Consider the following 25,279-nt stretch of genomic DNA (forward strand, 5'->3'; position numbering starts at 1 on the left):
TACGGCCACGGGATCCTGGAGGAGGGAAAGAAACGTCGACAGCCTGTTGCTGGTCGCGTGGATCGTCGGGTGCGCGCGTGTGTGCACCGGCTGCACGACAGAAACGACTCGGAGGATGAGTCGGTGAATGGGAAGGGCCGACAACGTGTAGCTGCTTAGAGGATCCAACGTTTGAGGAACGCCGTCCCTCTCACCATGTATATTGTTCTTCTCTGTCGTTCGAAACGAAACGCGTTTCATGTTTTATCTGGTAGCCCCTACACGATCGAATTTCAGCTCCGAACTGACGATGCGGAAACCAAGACTCGTCGCTCGCGTGTATGCTGATATGTGTCTGTTAACGTCTATGACGAATATTGGCCGATTTGTTGCCAGTTTTTGAGAATCGAAGTCGATTTGTCGGTTCGAGGGAGGTTAAAGAACCGAAGAACTTTTTAAACTTGTCATTGGAACTGACAGACAAATCATCATCGATTGCATTAAATTCGCAATAAAATGTATCAACCGTAACGAATTTTCCACATAATCAAATATCTTGGAACTTGTCTTCTCTTTAAGACAATTTCACTTTGAACAATTTTTATCTCCACTGCAATGTTTGGACGTTCACGCGTTAATCCTGCACTCGTTTCAACAAATGTAAAGATTCGCGATATTTTTAAAAAGATCTCGATCAGAAAATGTCATGTCTGTAACAATTCTTCTATATTTTCCTCAAACTTAATAAATCTTTTAACTGTTTGAACAGCTAGTAGTTGAAAAATCAAAATACCACAAAGTCTCAGTTGCGAACATATCATAGTTCTATTATGCGTTGCACGAACAGTTTCTTTCAATCGACCTACCATTTCCCTTTCAACGATGCTTAAGGTAAAGTAAGTGGCCATGCACTCAGTGGAAGTTACTTTTATTTATAAACGCCGAAAGAGCTATGCCCAGTGAACTTGGCTTTTGGTTTTCTTCCACTTGGTACCTTTGATGCTTAACAGTTTTCTCGCATGGGCACACCTCAAGAGGCGCCTCTTCTCGCGACGATGATGAAGAGAAAGGGAAAGAAGAGGCAACCGACTCTCGCAGCTGCACAATCGTCGCCCACGGTGCAAGGCTCATTTAACTTCGCAAATACACAACTCTTTAGCGTTGTGTCGCGTTAAACGTCATCCTGCCAGCCTAACTAATGGACACTGACAAATGCTGGTCTCGGAGGATTCCGGGGCTTGGTCCTCCACACCTTCGCATTCTACTTTTGTACCTCGAGGCTCTGTCGTTGCTTCTGTCAGCGTTATTCTCGTCGAGTAGACTCTCTGCGTGGTTTTTATATCGTCTAAAGAATGGTTTCGAGAGGGTTTTGTAATGGATGTTTTGCCCTAGAAAAATGATTTTGACAATGATATTCATTTTTCACCAATCGAAGAGGATCTCACGAATGTTTTGCAGATTAGACTTGAAGATCTGGACTGCTTAAAGTTTTATAACTAAAACTGATCGAAGTTGAATCGAATAGAATAAATGGAAAAAACATTTTTTCCCACTTTGATATGTTCCCATTTCGAAGGACGTTGAAATAACGAATGTCGATTCTCTCTTCAATAAGAGTCATCCAAAGACGAAAAGATGGCCGGGATCGAACTCGTTTTGCCGGTCCCCGCTCCAATTCCAACATATTCAAATACTTTTTTCCTCTCCTATTTGCTGAATCTTTGACGATCCATGCAACACCATGACAGTGACAACTTGTTTCGCGCAACTACACCAACATTGTCCGATCCAACTTAATAATAGAGTTCCCTCGAAAGTCAATTTTTGCGTGTCCCTCTTTTTCTCTCGTTTCCAAAGCTTCATTCTAAAGCCGTCACTCATTGAAATCGTTGAAATTAAAAAAAGTGGAAAGTGAAGTAGACGAGGCTCATTGATGTCCATTCAACCGGTTAATTTTATCAACGTTACACCCGATAGATACGTAAATGTATATCATGCCATTCTTCATACTATATATAATCTTTTTTGCTTTATCTTTACATTGAAATTGAGCTTCTTGGTTTTCATATTAAATATTTCTTTCTACTGCTCTCTTCATTTTTAAAACGTTATATTTATGGATCTATTTACAAACTGCAATGTTCTGTATATTGATTTTTCTATTATCCATAGGACAAACTCTGGAATATTTATTTTTCCTATGTTTTAAGGCCATTGTCAATGCGAATACTTAAGAAGACGTTTTCAATGATAAATATTAAATCTTTGCACTTCTCCGACACCGTTATACCAAAATTAATAATGCGATATTAATTATATTTTTTTTATATAAAGTTATATTCAACTAGCAAAATATTATCTTATCATTCCCACAAATTCCACCAACGATCCTTCGAATAAACAAATATCGATAATACTATGATATTATTACTATCGTACAATATCAATGTGCGAAATAAATAAATAGAAAATACGAAAAGCTAATAAAATTCCGTCCTGTCATTTCCACAAATTCCACCGACGATTCCTCGAATTTGAATTCGGAGAGGTCGATTTCGCGCGAATTCGTTACAAAGTCGAAAGCCCGAGGCTGGTCACGTAGGCCTTTCGAAACTCCAAATCAGCGAGAAATTAAATCGACCATGCCAGTTTCGTCCGCGGGTTCACATTCTTCCCATGGATGTGCGACAATGCGGCAGCCTGCCAAAGAAACCATGCGAAAAGGAAGAGAAAAAGACGATGGAAAGACGAATAGTGCAAGCGGATAAAAACGCAAGGGTGGACCACACAAGTGACACCGTTTCGCTGCGGGTGAAAGCATCGATCATGCGAATCGATACCACCGATTAAGTCGTTAAAGACCACGACGATGCGATTGCACCTTGTCAAGACTTTTCGACGTTACTAACATTGAAATCTTACGGAGACGTGTTATTAATTCTCGATGAAAATATACGATAGTTTCGAAAGAGCCTCTGCGCAACGAGACACGCACCTGTCTTATGTTAATGGCGCATAAATCCAAGTAAACGCCACAACGAAACCACTATGGAATCTAATTTATTGTACCGTGGGCGTAAGTCAATGGGAATGAATACAGGCACCACATAATTTCGTGTCGATTATCGTTAGAAAGCTCATAGAATTTAATCTTGAGCGAGCATGATGGCTATGATAATGAAGATGGTGTACAGGTGTCGATGGAAGAAGGTTGTGATCTTTATGGAACGATGCGTCATATCGATAAACTGTTGAATGGCGGTAAAATTTGTGATTGATCACGGTAAAAAGTGTATAGTTTGTAACAAAAGCGTTAGGAAGATTTTAATTTGGTCTGCTTCAGATTTAATCCTCATCGATTCCCATGTAACTTGTCAGGATAGTAGTTTTAAGCAAAACTATAATTTTAATAAGATATTCAAACCAGTTTTACGAGAAAAACATTTTTAATTTGTAAGTACGTTAAACCATATGTGACCAGCTGGTCTATAAACCCTGAATACTTCTATATCGACTTGCTCGAAGAAAAATTTCAACTGAATCTGGAAAAATTAAAATCGACACATCTTTTCTTTATCTTCCATCCCCTATTTCTACGCTATTTCCCACATGCCATAGAATCTTGCAAAAGGAAAAACACTCTCGATTTCCTTATCGAACCATACATATACTTACACTACGTAAGTTCGCGATCATGTTGAAAAAGAGTCATCGATAGCGAGTCCGTATCCGAAATAACTTGCAGGAGAGAAAGAGCCCCAGTTACGAGAGGAACTATTGGTCCCTGATGGGGGTTGCAGAGTGCAGGGCAGCGAGAAAGAGACGAAGAGGTAGGCAACGACCCCACGCAATGCTCCTTCCGCACACACGAACAAATCCCCTCGTTTTTGGATTTTTCGGGTAAAATCGGGATGGTAAAGGGAAGGCTGGTGAGTAATTCGAGGCGGGGTGCGGGCTCGTGTGCAGGGGTTGCTCTTTAGGATCTGCACCCTTCAGCACCCTGCCTTCCACCCCCGTTGCCCGATCACCCTCCCTGGTGGGGCAGGTTTGACCAATATTTCCGAAGGGTAAGGTAAAAAGGAAAGGGGAATGGAGAGCGAGATCGCTTTATTCGTGCCACGCCAACGACTAATTCGTGCGAGTCGCGTTACAGCTGCGATGGCGGCGGTAGCGAAGGAACGAATGAGAGGAAAACTCGTTCGATGATGATTCGTTAGAATTTATGTGGCTTACGAAAATATTTGAACATTTCTGGAAATATATATGAGAGTTACGAGATATCTATTACAAATACGTATATGTTTAGTAAAAAATTGTTATTTAACACGAATAGCCATATTAAGAATATAAAAAATGTTAAGGGTAGTCTCATTATAATATTGAAGTTCATTAATGTAATGGATAATCTACTGTTTAAAACTACTTTTGTGTGACCCCTGCGAAATATATATATAGTCATGTACTACTGAAATTTCATAATTTGTAATACTACGTTTAATGATTCGCGCGACGAATAATGGTCTTAAATCTGCAATTAAAGATAATCTCGCTGAATATCGTGGCTTACTAATGCAATGAACAGTTGACTATTTTCGAAGCGTATGCCTGCAATAAATATCTTGTAACTTCTATATGCATTTTCACATACGTTCTAAATTTCATCAATATAATCACGATTATCTTCTCTCGTTGTATCAATGAAATCTCAAAATCTTTCGTCCTATTATACGCGCAATATATACTAATAGAAAGTTTGTATACGTGTTCACAGAACTTGTATAGCCACTGGTAACAATTAAAATTGAAAATCGTCCAACGTACCGATGGATCCGGCTGATTCCCTCGAAACGATGCCACCGCATCGGTTCGCGTTCGGTCACTTTTCTGCTTCCTTAAATCTCTTCGCCAGGGGTAGCCGAATCACACGTCAAACGCAGAGACAGACGTTTTTGTTACGAAGAGAAGAGAAAAAAAAATATCGTGCGAGAGCCTCGGGTCGCCGCCACCACCGCCGATGGGGTGTAAGAGCACGCGGTACAGAGAGATGAAAGGGGGTGAAGGACGATAGAAAATGTGGGGTGGTTTTAGGTCCTCCATTCAATTTATCGACGGATTGACAGCTCTGTTAGGCCCTTGTTACGCAGAAGCACGTTACCCCGGAAAGAAGAGAGAGAGACAGATCTGGAGCAGGGAGAAGAGAAGAAGAGAGGGCTGCACGATTCTAATCGTACTTCTTTCCGTCTTGCATACGTTTCCGGGTGAAAATAGTCCGTTTCGGTGGATGCTTTCGACCGACGAGGGTAAACGCTTGTGTACAGAAAAATCTATGAGAAAAAGATGTAAACATAGAGGCAGAGAAGTGCCATGGAAAAATAAGTTTTCGATTCTTTTTTTATTACGACAAAAAAATTGTCTATACTGTCATTGGCAAAGAGAAAAACTGAATCGTTCCCAGGAGACTCATCCGTTTCATTGACGTTTTCTACAAATTGTATACCGATGATAAGACGGTTAGTTACAAAGCGGGCGCCGTGAACTATAACATGGAAAACAGTCCGATTGTAACTTCAAACAGTTTGATTAGGACATCCAGTTCATACAAGGTTTCGATGTTAATTGGATAGTGACGCATCATCGACTTAAAGCACCAACGAATCCAACTGATTATTAATAATTTGACGATCGAAACTGTTTACCCGATATCCATGACAGATAGATCGTTTCTTAATGATTCGTGGCAGTTAGCTTTTGACAATCGAAACTGTTTACACGATATTCCTTGCAGTAGACAGATCGTTTTCTAAAACTCAAATCTCTTTCTATAAAACCCAAATTCTTCTTTCGAACAACTTCGACTACGTATTTAAAATTTTGTTTGCCTTCCTTCTGAACCAATTCGTGGCAGCGAAACGACAGAACTGACCAACGGTCTCGTCGCGTTAAAACCCAATCCAGATCGATGGATCTGTGGCCAGGTGTGCTCCGGTCAACTGTTACGTTTCTGGATACCTTATGCGACCTTTTCGCGTACCTTCATCCCTCTGACCCGTCTTTCATATAGAACAGATCCCCGGTTAATCGGAAGTCGCAAGTGAACGCGAGGAAAGACGAAGGGATCTTCGAGGGTTGAAGAAAAAATTTAGGGTGCGTCTATCCGCTTAAAGAACGATGCCACACCGCGTAAACAAGCACGGAATAATTCTTTTGTGGATGCCCGAGGCATCGATATACCGAGAATGCCTGGACACGAAGATATCTTGGACTTCGGAGATACCTTTTTCTACTCTTTTTTGATTCTTTTTATACTCTTTGGTTATAAGAAAATATTTACAAACAATTGGTTAAAATTTAAGCTATTTAAGAATGATATAAGAGTAACGATAAAAACAAGTAAGTTTGTAGCTGACGTAAGTCAAATTTTCTAACTGGAAAAAGATAAATCAGGAAAGAGCACAAACTGTGCGTTTTATTTGATTACTACGAAAGCTCCAATTTAATGATCAGTATATTGTATTTAACTACTGGATGGTACCAGATACTAGAAGGGACGAAATACAAGTAGCTTCTTCCTTTTATCTTTTCTGCGTCGACTCAATGATTCTTTTGTAAGAAACTTTCTGTTTAAAACTTTCTTATTTCACCCCTTTCTTGTATTCTATTCTCTTACCAAAGGTAGTTTCATACCACTGTATTGTTACGCTTTACCTTTGGACTTTAAGTTCTTATTACTACTTCCTATTCCCTTCTCTATACTTGTTTCTACTAAATCTTGTATAACTTCGTTCTTTGAAATCGTACCATCATTTTTGAATGAGCAGAAGGAACACAATACCATGGCAATACAATACAGCAATACGACGACATATACGAGGAAATATAACGAAACTTTCATACTTCGATACGAAACGCTACAGTTTCACCTTTGCTACGAATATTTAATAGCTTGCATCTTTAGAAATTTGTAGAAAATATGAAAGAATCATGGTTAATAATTAATATGATTTCTCGTTTCAATAACCCGTTGAATGTCTTTTTAACAGGTAAACGTTAAAGACTTTCAAAGATTAAAGCGAGATTAAACGAAAACATTCAAAAATTGCAGCAGAGTTAATGTACACCTAATACAAGGACGACAGAGAAGGCTCTGCGAAAAAATGAAAGCTAGGACACTCCTACTAGACCAGCTGGTGTGTCCAGTCTCGTCTCCTCGAGTCTATTCGCACACCACATGTTCCTTGGTGGGTGAACACGAAATTAATACGGGATCGGTATTATTAGGTCCAGTCATTAGGCGGTATCGGAACCGGATGATTAGACGACTGTGTAATAAGGTTGTGCTAAATATTACTTGATCGATAATAGGAAGATAGTGTGTACGACGCACGCTCCTATCTTGGTATCTAAGGTTCAAGTAAACACATTGTGGCGCCTGTTTCTCGTTATAAAAACGTAATTGTTTCGTCCACCGTTGACAACAGTTCTCGACCTGGACTTTACTCTCCCTACTTGTCAACTTTTTACTTTATCGAACATACGGTTTATCAATAGACTCCCATTAGTCCATTTTTAAATATTTATTCGAGTGAATCGTACGTTTTAACTGGACTTCACTGTGTCGTTCTTCGTGCTTGGAGAAGAATCCAATTGCAGTGGGTGAAAATTTGTCTCAACAGGGTATGTATTCATGTACTTACTTATAATGTATTTTTTAGCTTTTATTTCATTTACGTACTAGTATACATACATTTTAGTTTATCAGTGTGTTACCGAATTTATTATTCATACGAACAGAAATGTTCAGAAATTGACAAAAGATGATATAGTCAGTTATATGTACATTGGTAGTCATTAAATTACACATCAGCTAACGTTATCTACTTGCCAAATCGGCATAAAAATAGGATCTTCTAGAAATTCATGGAATCCATCTCATTAATTATGGACTAAAGTAGTTAGATTTCTAGAGCAAAATCAGGAACTGTAATCAATTATAACTCTTTCTTTTATGAGCCAATAAAATGTCGGTGTGCGATAAAGAATCAACGTATTTCATATCGCACGAACCATTCATAGCCTTTAGCAATAACTTGGGACAAAGCTTTTATTAGACAAACAGAGGTATATATCCTTTATCACACAGTTTATGTAAGATAGATAGTAGTAAAGATCCAAATATCAGAAATTCAATACTCGTGTTATGTATCTCTAATTAAACATTCTAATCGCTTCACCTAAACTTCAATTTCTATCGCAACGTTCAATCTTCCTTTGAGGAAGCCGAGTGAAAGAATCCAAATTTCATGCAATACAAGTTTTTAGATCATACACAAAAAATACAGGTTCTTTCTGACCGTTGCAAAGAGTCGTTACAGAAACGAAAAAATATTTCTTTGAAAGAAATACAGCAACGAATTTTTCTTAGGGCAGATGAGCGTTCGAAGATTCGAATCGCGTTCGAATCGACGTTACCACATTAAGAAGGCGAAATAGTGGGGTTTCAATTATCCCAGATGACATATTTAAATACATGGAAAAAGTTTAGCTCTGCGATTCTTATCTGTCGTAACGGTCACGATCGAGGAGAAAAAGAAAAGTCCACTCGAGAAATGCAACGGAAAATTCTCGAGCTGACTCGTAGAGTTCTTTGTGGTGAAACCATGACCAACAGTTGCTCGTCAACCACAGATCAAGATATCGATTTAATCTGTAGCACTGCTACCTATGTAAAGCGGTTCCGGTCTGACAATGGACAGATTTCAAGGTAGATTGGTTTGCATAAATTGGACCAGCACTAGTATCCCACTTTCCGTTAGAACTTCCGTTTTCAACGTGAAAAAGCATTCGCAAAAACCAGTCGATCTGTTTCTTCGGCAAACGCGATGCTTAACTTAGATAGTTTCTACAAGTTTGTCCACTTTCTTTTGCAACAGTTGTGGAGAATGAGTGTGGTGATATTTTTTGTACAATTCTAGAAAATTGTAGTAAATTCTAACGAAGTATGCCGAGCAATAAAAATCTTGACATATTTAATCTCTTCAGAGAGGAATTTATTGAAACCAGAGAAAAATAATTATTTTTGTGTTTTTCTCACACTGATTCTTGATTTTTAATTATCTCGATATTTTTGATTATTGATATTTAATCTTCTAAGGATTATCCCTAGCAAACAATTATAAACCAAATATAAAAATACTATACATAATACAGGACTATAACACACAAACACATTACTATAGTGACTTTATTTTATTTGATGAATGGATTTGTTTACATTGATTGAAACAGGAAAACGATGATTATTTCATTTAATTAGAGCTTAATGTAGCAATGTAATACGACTAAAACAACTAAATTTGTACAACTACTCAACTTCTGAGTGATAACTCACAACTCACAAGTCACAACTCATAATTCTCAACAACTCGACAACTAATGATCAACAACTAACTAACTCGCAACTAACTCGTAACTAGCTCGCCACTCACTCGCAACTAACTCTCCATCACAGATTTCATACTCCTAGCGAGTTGTTTCTTATGATTATTCCACAATACTACAATGCCTCGATAGAATTTAAATATTACGCAGGCGCGTCTTATCTTTAAAAAGTGTAGCAAACAAGGCATGTTGTTTCTGATATATATATATATATATATATGTATACAAAAATCTGAAAACGGAAGAATACGGAAGAAGACACTGCGTATTTTTATCCCCTATCGGAGACGAAGTGTACGTTACTTTCACCCAGCTCGTTGGATTATCGAGATTAGGTAGACGGAAGACTAGTTTGTTTATATTATGCCACGACAAACGAAGCAGATATTTTTGGAGAACATCGAGCTGCGCATTAACGGGTATTTAGTCGAACGTGTCGCTTTGTCTACGTAACACATTGAGAAGAAATACTAGCACCTAGGAAGAAGAACTAAGAGATAAAAGAAAATTATTCATGTAATTATTATATTACATTATAAATAAGAAATAAATAATTCCATCTTCACTATCGTTTTCAAGGAATATACATGTAAACTCCCTAGAGTTCAAATGTGACAGGAACTCTCTTTATTTATGGACGGCATGATTTTCTTTGTTTCACGGACAGACCGACTTCTTTTTGTTTTACGAACAACCATTTTGAAAGACACTCATTTTCCAAACGGATGGACAGAGAGCAACATCAGAGATAGACAAGTCATTCATAAACTAAAATTCAACGATCATACGTATATCGTAAGTACCGTAAGTGATCCCGTATATTCGATGTATACCTTTCTTTCTGCTTCAATAAAGTCACAATCATAATAAAATTACAAAGATATATCCGATCGAATGCGTCAATCTGAACGATTGCACAATGCAAGTAGGTAAGGAATCAAATGCCACAGACACAGAAGAAATCCTCTTAAAAGGGGGCTGTAAACTATACCACAGTTTTTTATTGCCAAGTATCAAACGCAAAGCTTCTTATGACTTTACAACGTAAATATCCGATGAGTCTTTCGTGACAATGAAGGCTCTTTAGTATCCTCTTGGTTCATCAATATTATCGTTGATTCAGTAGCAAAAAAGTCAATATCGAATATCATTTAAAAACCGTTTTATCTATTAAACGCTTACTCTACATTGCAACGAGTACTGTGAGTATTGTGCGTTCTGTGCATTACTGGACTTTTACATTTCTCATAAATGCAGAAAAGTATTACATCTACATCTACCGGTAGTAACAAAATTATTAAAAAGTACCAATAAGAAATCAAAGTAAAAAATGGATCCTTGCAGAACGTAAGTATAAATATAATTAAAAGTTTTAAAGCAACCAAGCTGCAATTGTCAAGTGTCTAAATGGTAACAATGGAATAACAGGTTTACTTGACGGAAACGAAAATTAGGAAAGTCACATTTTTAAAATTTTTAGGAGATTGTAAAACGGTAACCTGGCGGTAATAAAAGTGTCTTCATTATGAAAGGAAGGTGTGCAATATAGTTGACTGTCACCCATTGGAAGAATTATATCAGGAGTTCAATACTGTTCTATGTAAGTTAAATAAACAGAAAAGAAGGATCAGCTTTTGCCTATTGTTGTTTTGAAGACCCTGAGTTAGCCCCAAATATTTTCATACCTGATAATTTGCACTCGTAAAATTATATATCTGTGAACCTCCAATATTTTTAGTTCATCCTGAACACGGTAAAACTGGCTCGCCCTCGAAAATTTCTTGATGAGAGAAAAAGGTCTTTACACTTTTATTGGCCATTACTTACGGAAAATTAGAGCAATTCTCATAACTTTAATTACCAGGTATTATGCGCTCTCTCGTTCTAAGTTCCTCTTACTTCGTGTTTCTCGTATTTATCACCAAACGTGCTTTCCGAAATTCTGTACCAAGCATTAACCTATATATACAACCTTCAATAGTAATGAACTTTAAGAGAGTAAAATGTAGACGGAGGTTGGAAGCAGGGTGCCCTAACTACATTGACATTTGGTGTAGTATATTCATATTTAGTGAACGGTTCGACAACCCTGCTTTCGTTTTACTGCCAACGAAATATTGGCCAATTGCTGTTCTATTTTGAAACACATTTTTTCTTTTTACAGTGTTTACCTTAGGATTTTCCAAATTCTCTGTCTTTCCTATTATACAATGAACCAATTCGGAGTTTTAATATTAGTTGCTGGGTTCTACGAGAAAGTTTTTGGCAAGGTGCATTGGAAAAACGTTTTAGAATGGTGAAGGTTAAAGCTAAGAAACATGTGTTACGATTTCCACAGAATCAAAACATGAATCATTTGTTGTCTCATATTTTCATGTAATTTCTCTGATGTTTTTATGCCTCCAATTTTTCATTTTAAGAATATAAAATAAAAATAATTGTGAAATAAACATATTTAAATAATATATGACTAATGAATATGTAATCGTTCAAAATTATCATTCACTTACATCTAGTTCAAATGAGATTTGCTGGAATTATGGTAGATAAAATTTTCCAAGCATCTATAGACGTCTACAGTATCAAAAAAGCAATTTTGTTCAGCATCACAAGCGTAAATTTACTACGTTCCTTCAGGTGCCAACAGTAGTCAAATGGTTATAATAATAACAATTTTAAATTCAATGATTACTTTAAATACGCTTTATAAAACAAATTGTACAAACCTGAACTACAGTAGAAGTCAAACACAAAGTACAAAAAGAAGTCATGTTACGGTTATAATCATCACACGGCGTAGTAAATTTGTCTTTCGCTTTGTATCGATTCACGAAGTAACGTGCACAGCAGGTATTTTCGAAAGGATTACAAGGGCGAAGCATCAACTTAAGGTTCACCCTTTCATTAGGTGTGAAAACGTTGAGCCTTGTAATGAAACCAAACAATTTAGCCACTGTAAATACGTTTGCTCACCGCATTCAACACCGTATCTAAAAAACTAAAAAGCATCTTTTCTCTATTTGTTCTTATTGTTTATACCATTGTAAGAATAGCTTAATATTTTCATTTTAAGGAATTTCGAATATTTGAAGATAGATTTCTCCTCGTCCTTTCTCTTATTTAATGCTACTTAGTATTAACACAAGATTTCATTTGCAATTTCCTTTCAGTAAATTCACATTGTTGAATTCTGTGAAATTCATCCCATTAAATTCGAGCATGGAGAGATATTCCAAAAGTTTGCTCGATAATCTTCTCGTTACTACTTTATGTAGCCTGTTTCAGGAATTAAGCTATTTGACGCTATTTGCGGATAAAGTCTGCTTCGTGTCTCTGTCTATTCACAACGATACTAAGAATAGAGGAATCGATGCAAGTATCTAGAATTATAAGAAACAATCGCATTCTCTAGATCTACGTTGCGATGTAACGTATCTGCTGTACTTTCTATTTTCTATATTTTTAAAACATATATCTTACCGAAATTTCTACAATATAAAACATACAAATGGTATTAAATTAACCCTTACTTTCTACATTCCACATTCCTATATATACCATCACACACGCAAAATCAATCCATTCGCTTTCTGTCGTATAGCAACATAAAAACACAGATAATCTAAAAATACTTTACGGAGATCATTTCACCCCAACATAAAAACAGTACCAATCGATTCGGTCACAACTACTGTATATTCCCATTCCGATACAATCTCCATCTCCATCTTCGACCTAACAATTCTACAACGCATATTCAAACACCCCACCCAACACCCATAACCACGTCCAAGAAAAAAATGCTATACATACATACTATAAAACATAAAGACAAAAGATGAACAAATCATGAGAAAAAGAAAGAGAAATTTCTGTTAATTCGTCGCCTGCGTATCGTGATTCCGTCTTTCGATCGGAACACACTACTGGCTCTCTTCCCTTTCCAACCCTTAGTATATCTCGGATCTCCGTCTCTATCCAGAGAACGACAACAAACTGACAGGATGGAGAACGTGCTCTCGCGACGTACACGTATCAAACATACTTACACAGCGTCGAACATATATACACGCTAACATACACACGTAAACACACCTGAAAGGCCGCGCCTATACAGAAAGGGCATTCTTCCTAGTTTTTTATCGCGCACGAGCGTGTGCTGTGGCCCCGTAAGTTTCTGGCTGCAGGCACGCGCTCGACACGGGCAGGTGAGAGAAGGAGAGTGCACGCGTGTCTCGTACTTTTCACCCCCGAGAGAAAAAAAGAAAGAAAAAAACTCCAACCCTGGGGGTAGCGGTGCTCGAACGCGAAAAGAGAGGGGTGTGTTTCGACAGAATTCGTTTTTTTCGGAAAACAGTAGGATCTCTGTGCTTTCTGGACCATTGTGCGTTTGTACGATGCACGTTATCGTTGGACGGAAGTCGCGAGCAACGAGAAATCCCCGGCGTTTCGTTTGCGACACCGGCGCGCACCGTCGCGTCGAGTCGCGTCGCTTGCGTAAATTGTATTGTTCACGGCGCGTGTTTGATTGTTGAAAGAGACACGCCACGTGGAAAGCCTGTCGAGAAACCGTGAACGAGCGAATAACGAGAATTTTTGTTTATTTCCTTTTTATCGGTTAGAGAGACCTTTTTCTCTTTTTTTTTTTTCCTTTCTCGACTTTTTTTTATTGGTACAGTAGACTCACGCTTAACTTAACTGTGATAAACTAATATATACTCAAGCAATTGTCATTTATCGGTTGTTAATGAATAGAATCGTTATAATGATTATAATTTTCTTTTTCAAAAAGATCGATATTCTCTGCTGTTTTAATTTAAATTTGTCCGTTAAAGTAAAATCAGATTTTGACCTAACGATCAATTATCTCGCCTTAATAAAAATCTATGTAATCGATTAAATCGGGGATCGATCAATACGTTCACGCCGGCGCTGCTATCTGTATTCATGCTTGTAATAAGTTTATAATATTGAATTGATATGTTTTTAAATAAATCCTACTTTTTTCAATTAATATACATTAAATTTCCATTATTTAAATTTTCAACTATATCTGTCTATGGAACATTCAATTGTGAGCCATAGGTGGTGCACACCGCCTGATGGGATACTCGAGCGTGAGCCAACGGTGGTTCGCGTCGGCGTGAACATATAGGAACCGAAAGTCGAAAGTCTACTATATAGCATGGTTAATGAGAATGTTTGGAAACGTAATTTGCATGCTTTGATTTATATGTTTAAGCTGTTTTTGTGCGTATTCTTATCTTATCTTACAGGTATAATTATACCAGCTTGCAAGGTTCAAAATAGACAATGGAATATATGGTCCCCTTTAATCCCTTAATGTCTAGCCCGTATTTGCTATTTTCTAAATACATTATTAAATTATTTGATCATGTTATAAATATTTCTGATATATTTGGGTAAATTCTCATACATGTCACGATTTCCATGAAATAATAGAAACACGAATATGTTCAAGTTGTTAAAAGTTTCGTTATTACTTTTGTATCCCTTTTGAACATTCTGTGTATATTGTTGCTGTGTAATAATAACGTCGAAGACCAACCTGAAATGTAGATACGAAGAAACAAGATATTATTCCCAAAACTGTAATATTGAATTACCTTTTGTCTCCACTGTTTTAAAATTTATCAAACATAACTAGATTTGCAATACTTTTACCAAAAATTTCACAAAAGGTACAATTAATCACAAAAGAACAAAATAACCAAAATTATGCTTCCTATAAAAAAAGAATAAAAATAATAATTTTCTAGGTTGAAACGAAAGTAAGTATGGAAAGATAAACAAGAAGAACTTTCCTTCTCAGACAACTCTCTACGACAAAAAGCAAAGCTAAAATATGCATTAAGAGAATGGCTATCACACAGGAAAAGATCACCTTTTGCACCAATCTCCTTTTATACCCTTCCACCTGTTTTTTTATCGTTCTTGCAACTCTCAATCCGAAGGGGTGTGTAAGGACGTTTACAGTTACAGAACATCGTTGCGTTCTGTTTGCTCCCTCTCCTTTATGTCACGTCCACTCCCTACCTCTTCTCGCACAGGTTTCACCAATTACCTGCCTTCTGTGGCCGTACTCGTCCATCCTGACGCGACAGAGAAATATACAGTCTTCCCTACACTTCCGAATTACTCCCACTCTTAAAGATCACGGTCGCAGGTTCACCCTATGTCGTTTCTCGTTTACTCTATTCCTTTCTCTTTTTTAACCTAATGGTCTAATATAACGTTCTCTTTCTATGCAACATTCTATCCTCGTCCATCATTTCACCGAGTACCTATTCCAAGTGTATATCTTTTCTCTCAGGCTACCCTTTACGTTTTCCATTCTATGTATCTTTGTCTAACACGCATTAGGCTTGCCTTATCCCTCAAAGAGGCACGTTTGGTGCGACTCGCGCATCTAGGGTTGCGATTCGAGAGGGTATAAAAGTCTGTGAATAGTAGGGGAAAACAGAAGGTAGTGGGGAGACTGGAAGTAAGGTGGTGGGAGATGTTTGACTACAGAGAGCCCGACTCGATTGTCAGTTAGTATTGGGTTAGGTCAACCCAGAGTAACATCGTTGGTTGTCGTCGTTCCTTGTAGTCGGACGGCGACATTTGTTGTTTATAGTAGAGTAGTATCACGTTTTTACATACCTTGTTTTCTCTTCTGTTCTTGTTTTCCTCCTTTTTTTTGCTCTTCATTTCTCTTAGGACGTTCGGTTCCGCGGGACACGCGCCAGTTTTATCGTGAACGTCGACAGAGACGACAGTCGTCAAAAGAAATATATCATATTTGATGCAAGTTCGATGAATAAAATTTCAGTGATCTCTCGCGTCGTTTCTCTGCGTTTAACCGCCTTGATCCCGAAACGAAAAGAAGAATTGGTTTTGAAGAAATATTGGAAACAGGAACAACATCTAGAAACGATCCATTCGTTTCATTTGACCACGCTCTTTGTTTGTGCAGTGTCGCTGTTTGTTAGGTTATACGTATAAACGTTCGTCTATACATCTCGTTCTCTGCTATCGTCGAAAGTGTTCGCGCATTGTGTACAGAAGTGGATGGAGTGTCATAGTGAAAACACGTAACACGGATCATAGAATGGCACTGTCTTATCTTCAAGAGGCGCAGATTAATGCAGGTATGAATTTCCACTTGTTAGTTGGTCCATTACTCAATACTGCACTATTTAATACACAATCTTCCATTAACCCTTTCACTTTTTGTAAAAACTATTTTCGTCAACAGTTAAAATCACACGTATGATTTCGACTATTTCTACAACTATCATATATATATATATATCATATAGAAAAACAAGGATTAAATTTGACAAATATTAATTTTCAAAGATACTTTCTATATAAAAACCATAACCCTTACTATTTCTATTTAACAATTCACACAATAAAAAAACTAAATCGGTTTTACTAAAATAGACATATGTTCTATCTAATGCTTTATACTGAGTCTTATTATTTGGCAAAAACTTCAATTGTGGCTATGAAAAGGTTAATATTCGTGGCAGAATTTCCAAGTTGGAAAGATATTGCAATCGACACCAACGTTTATTTCATCTTCCGCACAAGCCAATTCCCAATCTAAATGTTTCATAAATACGAGTTTCATCGCGTATAACCGCGTCACATCCGGTCGAAAACAAAAGGCATTCGCAGTTTCTCGTTTCGCGTTTGTTTTGACACACGGCCAAGGTGATACCACTTTTTCTTTGTTTTGTACCGAAAAAGATGTGCAGTTACACAATCGCGTTATGTATTTATCATGTTCCACGAAGTGAATACAATCGTGAAAAAAGACGAATGAATAAAGTTTTTCTAGCTTAGAAGACATGTTAACGACAAACTGGCGTACCGCCAAAGTCTAAAAGTGCTCGCGGCGACACAGTCGTGTTGTGACACATTGTAAACATCGATAAGCCGGGAAGACGTGAAATTGCTCGACGGAAGGGAGAGGAGAGCTCGGTTTAGGAAAATGAGACTCGACGAGTTTCGCGGTTGCAACCGTCGTCCGAAAATAACCGTGCCACCGTGTGATTGCAACGAAAATGCTCGAAAACGTGAAGTGCACCGCCGGCGTCCGTTGTGAACACGTTTTCTAGGTTATAAACAAAGTGCAGCGGTATATTTTCTCTACGCGCGCGCGCCAACTTGTGTTGCGCATTCGACTAACGCGTTTTAGATACAGAATCGGATTGAATCGAATCGACATTCGATTAGCTAACGGTCATTCGCATGTAAGTTTGTAAGATAAATGATATTTTGAATAAAATTTATATCTTATTAATCTTTTGCTTATTGTTTTAACGTATATAATTATATTTCTTCTATCTTTAAGAGATTTTTTAGTTTTGAGGAAATAATTTAGGAGAATTGATTTTATACGATAATATATACGTGACTTCTTGTTTCGATTAATCGAAAGTTGATCTTTGCTCGTTCTTTAGACAATCATGTTTTTCTGTGAAAGAGTCTGTAATTAGTAATGTAGTAATATGCGATTCCTCGTTTCGATTAATCGAAATATGATCTTGAGGTTAGTCTTTAACCAATTATACTTTCTTTAGCCAATCTTGTTGTTCTACACAGAATTCTTAAGTTAGAAAAAAGTATGAAAAAATCATTGTTAATAGAATAATATGTAATTTCTCGTTGCGATTACTCGAAGTATGATCTCGTGAAACTATATTACAGGTATGATTGACTAATCTATAATATAAATCCTATGTTTTACAGAAAATATTATGAAAAGAGTATGATTCTTTTAAGGATAAATGAAACGGGCTCGTTTATAGCATCATTATTCGGTTACCATATACAGCAAACAATTTCGTATATTTCTTCATTTACTTAATTTATTCTTAGAAATAGTTTTCTATAGGTTCCATAATTCCATCCATACCATCTTTCATAATATACATATAACGTCAACGCCATTCATCATTGCTTAATGAATATGTAGAAAGATAAACAGACTAGTATAAGAGAAAAAATTGCCCAAGAATCAAGTACATTTGAATATTTTGATATTCAGTTATGTATAATCAAACTCCGTCTAATAAACACGATTGGTATTGAACTTCTTAAAAAATAAATTACTTTCTTTTAACTTCATTTGTTTCAGGAAAATAAAAAGATTGTACTTTTGAAGGAAAATTTTATGAAATAGTGTTTGCAATATCATCACATTTTTCTATTTTCCGATTTATGAACTTGATCAGTCTCTGAATAGCTAAAAGATCGCTAAGTAGAATTCAAATTCTATTAAAAACAAATTAAGATAATGATTTAACAGAAAACTACATACTACTTTATTTATAGAATCGACCAGATTTTATAAATATATATTCCATGTATTTTTCAGTCTTTATTGAGATTACGTTCCATGTTCAAAAGTAAAGGTTGGCAGCGAAGAAGAAATTTTTATTCGGACCTAAGGGAAAGGGATTCGGAATGGAATATTGGGGTTGCGACCAATTAGGGTAGGGATGCGAGCGGGGCGGTACTTCTGGTCGTGTTGCCGGGAAACGGCGATTGTAGGCTGTAAGAATCTTAGGCCACGTTAAGGGAGGTTTTAGGGTAAGAGAAGAAAAGAGAATAGATCTTACCCGCCCTTATTGATTCAACTGGGTCTCATTACAGTTCCCCTTCTAAACGGTCCATTAATTAGTAAGTGGCGGGCTGAACCGCCATGGCCGGTTGATTCATTGTTTCCTTAAATTAAACTTCGTCTCATCTTGCATGTAGATTGCAAGTGGCCAGTTAGACAGAAGTCTTCGAATAATTACGATTTAAGTCTCGATGTCGATTTATTCCTTCTGCGAATAAGAAGTAAAACTTCGAAGGAAAACGATCACTCTCCGATGTAAATGCACCATCGAATTATTATTTCGTCGTTATCATAATATCTCTTGCATCCGCTAATTTCGTAAAGCGAGCCTCTTATTAATTCAATTACCTCGTCGAGCCTTGCCAATCACGCGAATAAGCAATCATCGGAAGGTGTAACCCTAATACGAGGGTTGCTCTCTTTTTTTTTTTTTTTTTTTTTTTTTTTTGAGGATGTTAAAATTATCTTTCGTAATATCTTCTTCACTTAAATTGCTTTATTTTAAAAGACGAATATGCTAAGAATCCTTATTTTTTAACATTCAAAAACAGAGTTCCAATGTTACTGTTTCTCAAGCAAAAAACACGATTCTCCACAAACAAAGAAACTCTGAGTTCTTATACGACCGTATACATTTCGTACCTCGAAAAAATTAGATTTCTTCATAGAAACACCTCCAAAAATACAATTTCTATATGAAAAATCCTGAAAGTACGGTTTCTGTGAAAAATCTTCAAAATACAAATTCTACATGAAAACTTGGAAAAAGTTTCGTTCCCTGTAGGAAAAATTCTTCGACGTTGAATATTCCCAAAAATTTAATTTCTACGTGATAACTTCCACAAATTTGGTTTTCTACTTGAATTCTTTGAAATTCGATTTTTATGCCAAAACCCCAAGACATTCGTTTTTAGAGATTTCTACTCTAAGATCTTCCAAAAAAAACATGCTTTTCGCGCCAAGAAATTCCTACACTGAAAATTCTTCGAAATTCAGTTTTTACGCGGAAATCCGCGAGAATTCCATTTGTACGTGAAAGAAAAAACGTGGAAAATCCGATGTGTAATCCGCGGAAAACCACGTGGAGAATGCAGGCACGGCCTGCACTTTCACAGAGTCGTTGGCCTCAAGTCGAAGAGAGGCGGGTACATCGCGGTGACGTGGGTGGGAAGTCGAGGCTTATGAATGAACTGCCGCCGTACGAGAGTGTGAGTGAATGGAGGAGGACCGTGCTTCTCGCTCACGTGTGAGGAACGTGTGTGGGAGGGCCACGAGGGAGTGACAAGGAGGGAAATACAGATACACTGTGGAGCACGCGGGAGGAAAGATCGTCGTACGATTCCGTACACGTACAAACACTCGTCCTTTTTCGCGCATCGTATTCGCGTCTCTCGTAGCCAACGGGCCACACCACACGATTTGTTGTGAAACGCCACGCTATTCGTCAGAACATCGGGCAACTTGCGAAAGTCTGTATCCAGAAGTCGACTTGTTTTAATTTTTATTGCTAGGAAGATAGCTATCTTGTACTAGTATTTTATAAAATCAACGTTTTCAATCGAAAATCAAAATTGACATTTTTAAATTTGTTTTATCCATTTGTTTGTTATATTATGAGAGAAGTGTAGGAAATGATAGTTGACAGGAATTTGATGGTTATTGGTTAATGTGGTAGTTGTCTAAAATGAAGGTCAATGTTTGTGTATGCCTTTCTTGAAGTTCTTGTAACATTGATAATGTAGAAATAAGAAACACTTGAGTCTATATGTCCTAACTAAAGCAGAATTATTTTTGTCAGTGTTCAGGACTAGTATTCAAGTGTCTCTACTATAATACATAATTATCTCGTTTGTAATCAATTACAAGAAATTCAAGAAATCTTCCTTTTTTGCTCATGAATCCTATAACACAAACGAAAGTTCGCGGAAACATTTCTCAAAATTGAACATAGAAGATATTGATATCAATATCAGTTATGGTCATACTGTTACATATTACATTCATATTTGTAAAAATTGTCAAAATTTCCTCTACATACGATCAACGATTACTTTTATACCAATATTGGCACAACAATAATATTTCAGGACTTACAGCCGGGCAACACCTCGACATGAAGCAAGAATCGGAGAAGCAACCATTGTCATCATCGCTGACCAACACGTCGCAAGTGATGTTCCCTGGAATTGGTAACACACCGGCAGGTTTATCTATGCTCACACCTCAGCAATTCCTGGCTGCAAGTAGAACAGCAGCTCTGATGGCTGCAGGGATTCCCGTGTCGTTGCACGCGACATTAGCCTCCAGCCCGTCTCTATACAGACACCACCAAACTTTATTCAGTGGTTGGGCTCCACCCACTGCATCTTCACCTCCGTCACCTCTTCACCACTCGCCAGGACCTGTATCACCCGCGTTGAGCAGCAAGTCTGCGTCCAAACGCGCCAACAGTGGCGTCACAAATAACAATAACAATATTAACAGCGTAGTAACTAGTAGTGGTGATAAAATCGTAAAGAAAGGTCAGCCGACCAAGAGGAAATCGCAAAGGTCGAAAGTGGATACTGTACAGCAACCGTTAGAGGGCTCAGCGCCTTTAAGTCCACCAAGCTCAGTCAGTCCCGAAGCGGGCAAGGACGGAAGGGACAAGGTGTTCACCTGTGGAGTGTGCTCCAGATCGTTTGGCTATAAGCACGTGCTGCAGAACCACGAACGCACCCACACCGGTGAGAAACCTTTCGAGTGTCCGGAATGTCATAAAAGGTGAGCTCAGAAAGAGAATGATTGTTCTTCATACGTATTTCAATATGGGTATTCAATCCATTTCAGATTACTTAATACCTTATGTAGTTACTCGTATCTATGTAAAAAATTACATTAGGTTAAAATTGATCGGTCTGCAACAACGAATGTTATGAATTCCTGCCCTGAAAGTCATTTTTTTCTAAGATCATATCTTTTTAACTGGAACTATATATTTTTTATGTAACAATCGAAGCACTTCATATCATTGCAAAATTATAACTTTTGTTACGCAATAGAATCTCTGGAAGATCTTGATCTCGATATATTAAAATGTTGACTGGCATTGATATCAAATATAAGATATAAAATATCACATGCGAAGATCTTATTTTTAGTGAAACAAGTTAAGCAATCGTGTTACTGTGTCTCATACTACGTCATCAATGACGCACGACAGAAAGCAAGAATAAAGATTTCATTATTAAGAAAATTAAAATGACAAGAACATAGTACGATAACATTTTCTCGGAAATGTTTTTCGTGATTATATATCTTAATATAAATTTCTCACTTGATTTTCAAGTTGTTTCAAAAATATAAATTTTTGTACGATGCTCAGTAATGATATTAATGTATGATGGATATATGACATTAGATCAATGTTATTCTTGAATAGAATCCCATTCGTATCTCTTTCAGATAACCTAACGTTAGTTAGCTTTTGCATGATTTAATGTAAACGAAATAAGCTTAAAGTCATTGAAAAAGTGAAACTCATCGTGAATTCTTTCCCATCGACGTACCTTGCTTATTTCTTCGCCTCGTGCTTACTTTGTGCTACTATTCTTTATTCAGAATTCTGAATATGCAAATCTGCAGGCACGATATTTCCATTTGAAACGTATCTGGAAACGATACAGATAAAAGTCAAGGCACCAGCTTTGAAGTGCACAGTATCGAGATATTTATTCCGTTGACCGAAGTTCGAACCCTTTCAACATCCTATCCTACATCAAAATTTTTCTACGTTTTTACAAACACAATATACTACATCTACAGAAGTACATGTAATTTCCAATTATGCAATGAAAGATCAAGTCAAATCTACCAAAATTATGAAGGAAATCGTTACATTTATGATGTAGATTCACACGGGACCATCATTTAAAGACCCACATGCGACTTCACACGGGCGAGAAGCCTTACCACTGCAGCCACTGTGATCGCCAATTCGTCCAAGTAGCCAATCTGCGTCGCCACTTGCGCGTGCACACTGGTGAACGTCCATACGCGTGCGAGTTATGTTCAGCCAAGTTCAGCGACTCGAATCAACTGAAGGCTCATCTGCTGATACACAAGGGTGAGAAACCGTTCGAGTGCGAGCACTGTCAGATGCGATTCAGACGAAGGCATCACCTGATACATCACAAGTGTGGCACCAGTACCACTTCTGCACAAGTAACGAGGACACAGGTTACATCTCCGTCTTTAGCAAGCGACGATTTAGATGAGGATCTTGACATTGATATTGACGTAGATGTAGAGGAAGCCGAAGCATCACCTTTGGTTAGCAAAAAAACAAGCGCTTCAGTTAGACCAGTCCATCAATTCAGTAATCAGTTAGCAAGTCCTGTCATCGGAAATTCTATGTCCATACCATTAAATTTAGCCGGTATTCCTATAAATCTACCAGAACAGACGGAACCAGAAGACTTATCTATGTCAACCGGTATGCATTCTCAGTGCAGACCACGTTCTCAGTCAAATAGTATCGGTGACTCACCATTGAGTCGTAGCCCGAGCAGTGATACCATTCAGGGAGAGGACGAAGATGACATCGATTTGATGTCAGAATCTCAGACGAATGCTGTTTTCCTTCAAAATCATCACAAGAAGTACGCGCATTTCACATCCCTTGGAAACACTGCCGCGGCTAATGTCGGCCACGCGTCCTAGTGGAGTCTTTAGGGGTACGTAGACACAATACTTGTAGAAAAGCCACCTTGTACTTTATCTCGGTTCGATGCTTCTACCCAAGGAAAAACGCTACTCCAAGGTTTTTAGGGTGGGCAAAGGAAAAGATATAAGGGGAGAAAGAAATAGAAAGAGATCGTCAGAAGGGAGAAAAATGGAGTTTCTCGTTTATATTGGATAGGAAGTCAGTCCCGAATCGAGTCCCGACAGGCTCACGAATCGAATTGAATCCTCACACTGAATCCTCCACGCACCGGTTCACAGTCACTATTGTTAAGATGCTTTTTATAGATATATATATATTATATTATTATAGATGATTATTAATTATTACTGTACCTAAACGAGGCAAGGGGGTGAAAGATAGATGTCAAAAAGCGTATTGGCAGATCTACGCGTATCCCTTACGTAAAACGTGTAATTTATACCGCAAAATGGAACAAACATTCAGGGACACGAATCTTTTTGGCATGAAAAAAAGATGAAAATGGGATTGATATTCTAGATGCGAGAGAAAAAGCAGCCAGGATTTTCTTTTCTGAGCTGTTGGTTTATTTCCTTCGTGTACATAATAACGCGACAGCAAAGAAATTGAAAGATAATTGTGTATTTAGTTGGTTGCTGTAGTTCCGCGTGTTTCGTTTTTCGATGAAAGCCGCGATAATGAGTTTAGATAGATATTATTACTTAGATAGGTATCTATAAAAATATGAGAGGCAGAAGCAAGCTATATGTAGTTTGCAAGTACATATGTTTCCGTTCGTGCAAATGTGAGAGTAATTGTGTTTGGCACATATATACATATGTGCACGTGTGAATGATTGGAGAGAGAATCGGAAAACAAAACTAGAAATTACGGAATGAATGTACTGGTATACAAGTTCCTCTGACAGTAAAAGTAGCGGGGGGGAGTGACATCGGTTCGTCGGTCCTCTGTCGCTTTCGCACTTCACTGATTTGTCAAGTTGCCGACACCATTGTTCTTTTTTTTTTTTTTTTTTTAATTCTTTTATATTTCTCAGCGTTCTTTGTCGATTTTCAATTTCTCGTCTTCCTTTCGTTATTTCCTCTTTTTTTTTTTTTTTTTTTTTTTTTTTTTTTTTTTTTTTTTTTTTTTTATAAGAAATCTAACTTTATGCAATGTATAAGACATTTTTACAATGCACTTTTTAAGTTAATTTTGTCTGTAACGGTACACAAGTAAGTTACTTAATGTACGCATGTAACTGAGATCATAACTGTTAGAACTACTCATACCTTCTGACGATATCAGCATGATTTTTTGTTACGTAGCACCGAGATTGAGCTCGAGATGTCTTGTATACTTTCTGATTTGCACCCTCAAACGCGTTCCTCTAGCATCATGCCTTTCGTTAACGAGTTACTTTATTTCATATTAAAGTAAGATAATCGTGACACAAAAGATTGACTTCGATATATTTAAATATTGCAATCATTGCATTTAAATATTAGAACACATTTAACGCTAGGTTTTTATTAAAA

At 37.3% G+C, this 25,279-nt stretch overlaps 2 protein-coding genes across 2 annotated transcripts in view; both read left to right on the forward strand.

Moving 5' to 3' along the window:
- The window catches only part of LOC132915136 (WD repeat-containing protein 55 homolog), a 185,933-nt gene that overhangs the window by 86,934 nt on the left and 73,720 nt on the right, over positions 1–25,279 (forward strand). The gene's annotated exons all lie outside the window — the stretch shown is intronic.
- On the forward strand, positions 15,981–24,521 carry LOC132908683 (protein krueppel-like). The gene is made up of 3 exons (XM_060962903.1): positions 15,981–16,571; positions 21,154–21,820; positions 22,948–24,521. The coding sequence occupies exons 1-3, from the start codon at positions 16,532–16,534 to the stop codon at positions 23,756–23,758; spliced, it is 1,518 nt and encodes a 505-aa protein (XP_060818886.1). The 5' UTR covers positions 15,981–16,531; the 3' UTR covers positions 23,759–24,521.

This window comes from Bombus pascuorum, chromosome 1 (assembly GCF_905332965.1).
Source record: "Bombus pascuorum chromosome 1, iyBomPasc1.1, whole genome shotgun sequence".
NCBI lineage: Eukaryota > Metazoa > Arthropoda > Insecta > Hymenoptera > Apidae > Bombus > Bombus pascuorum.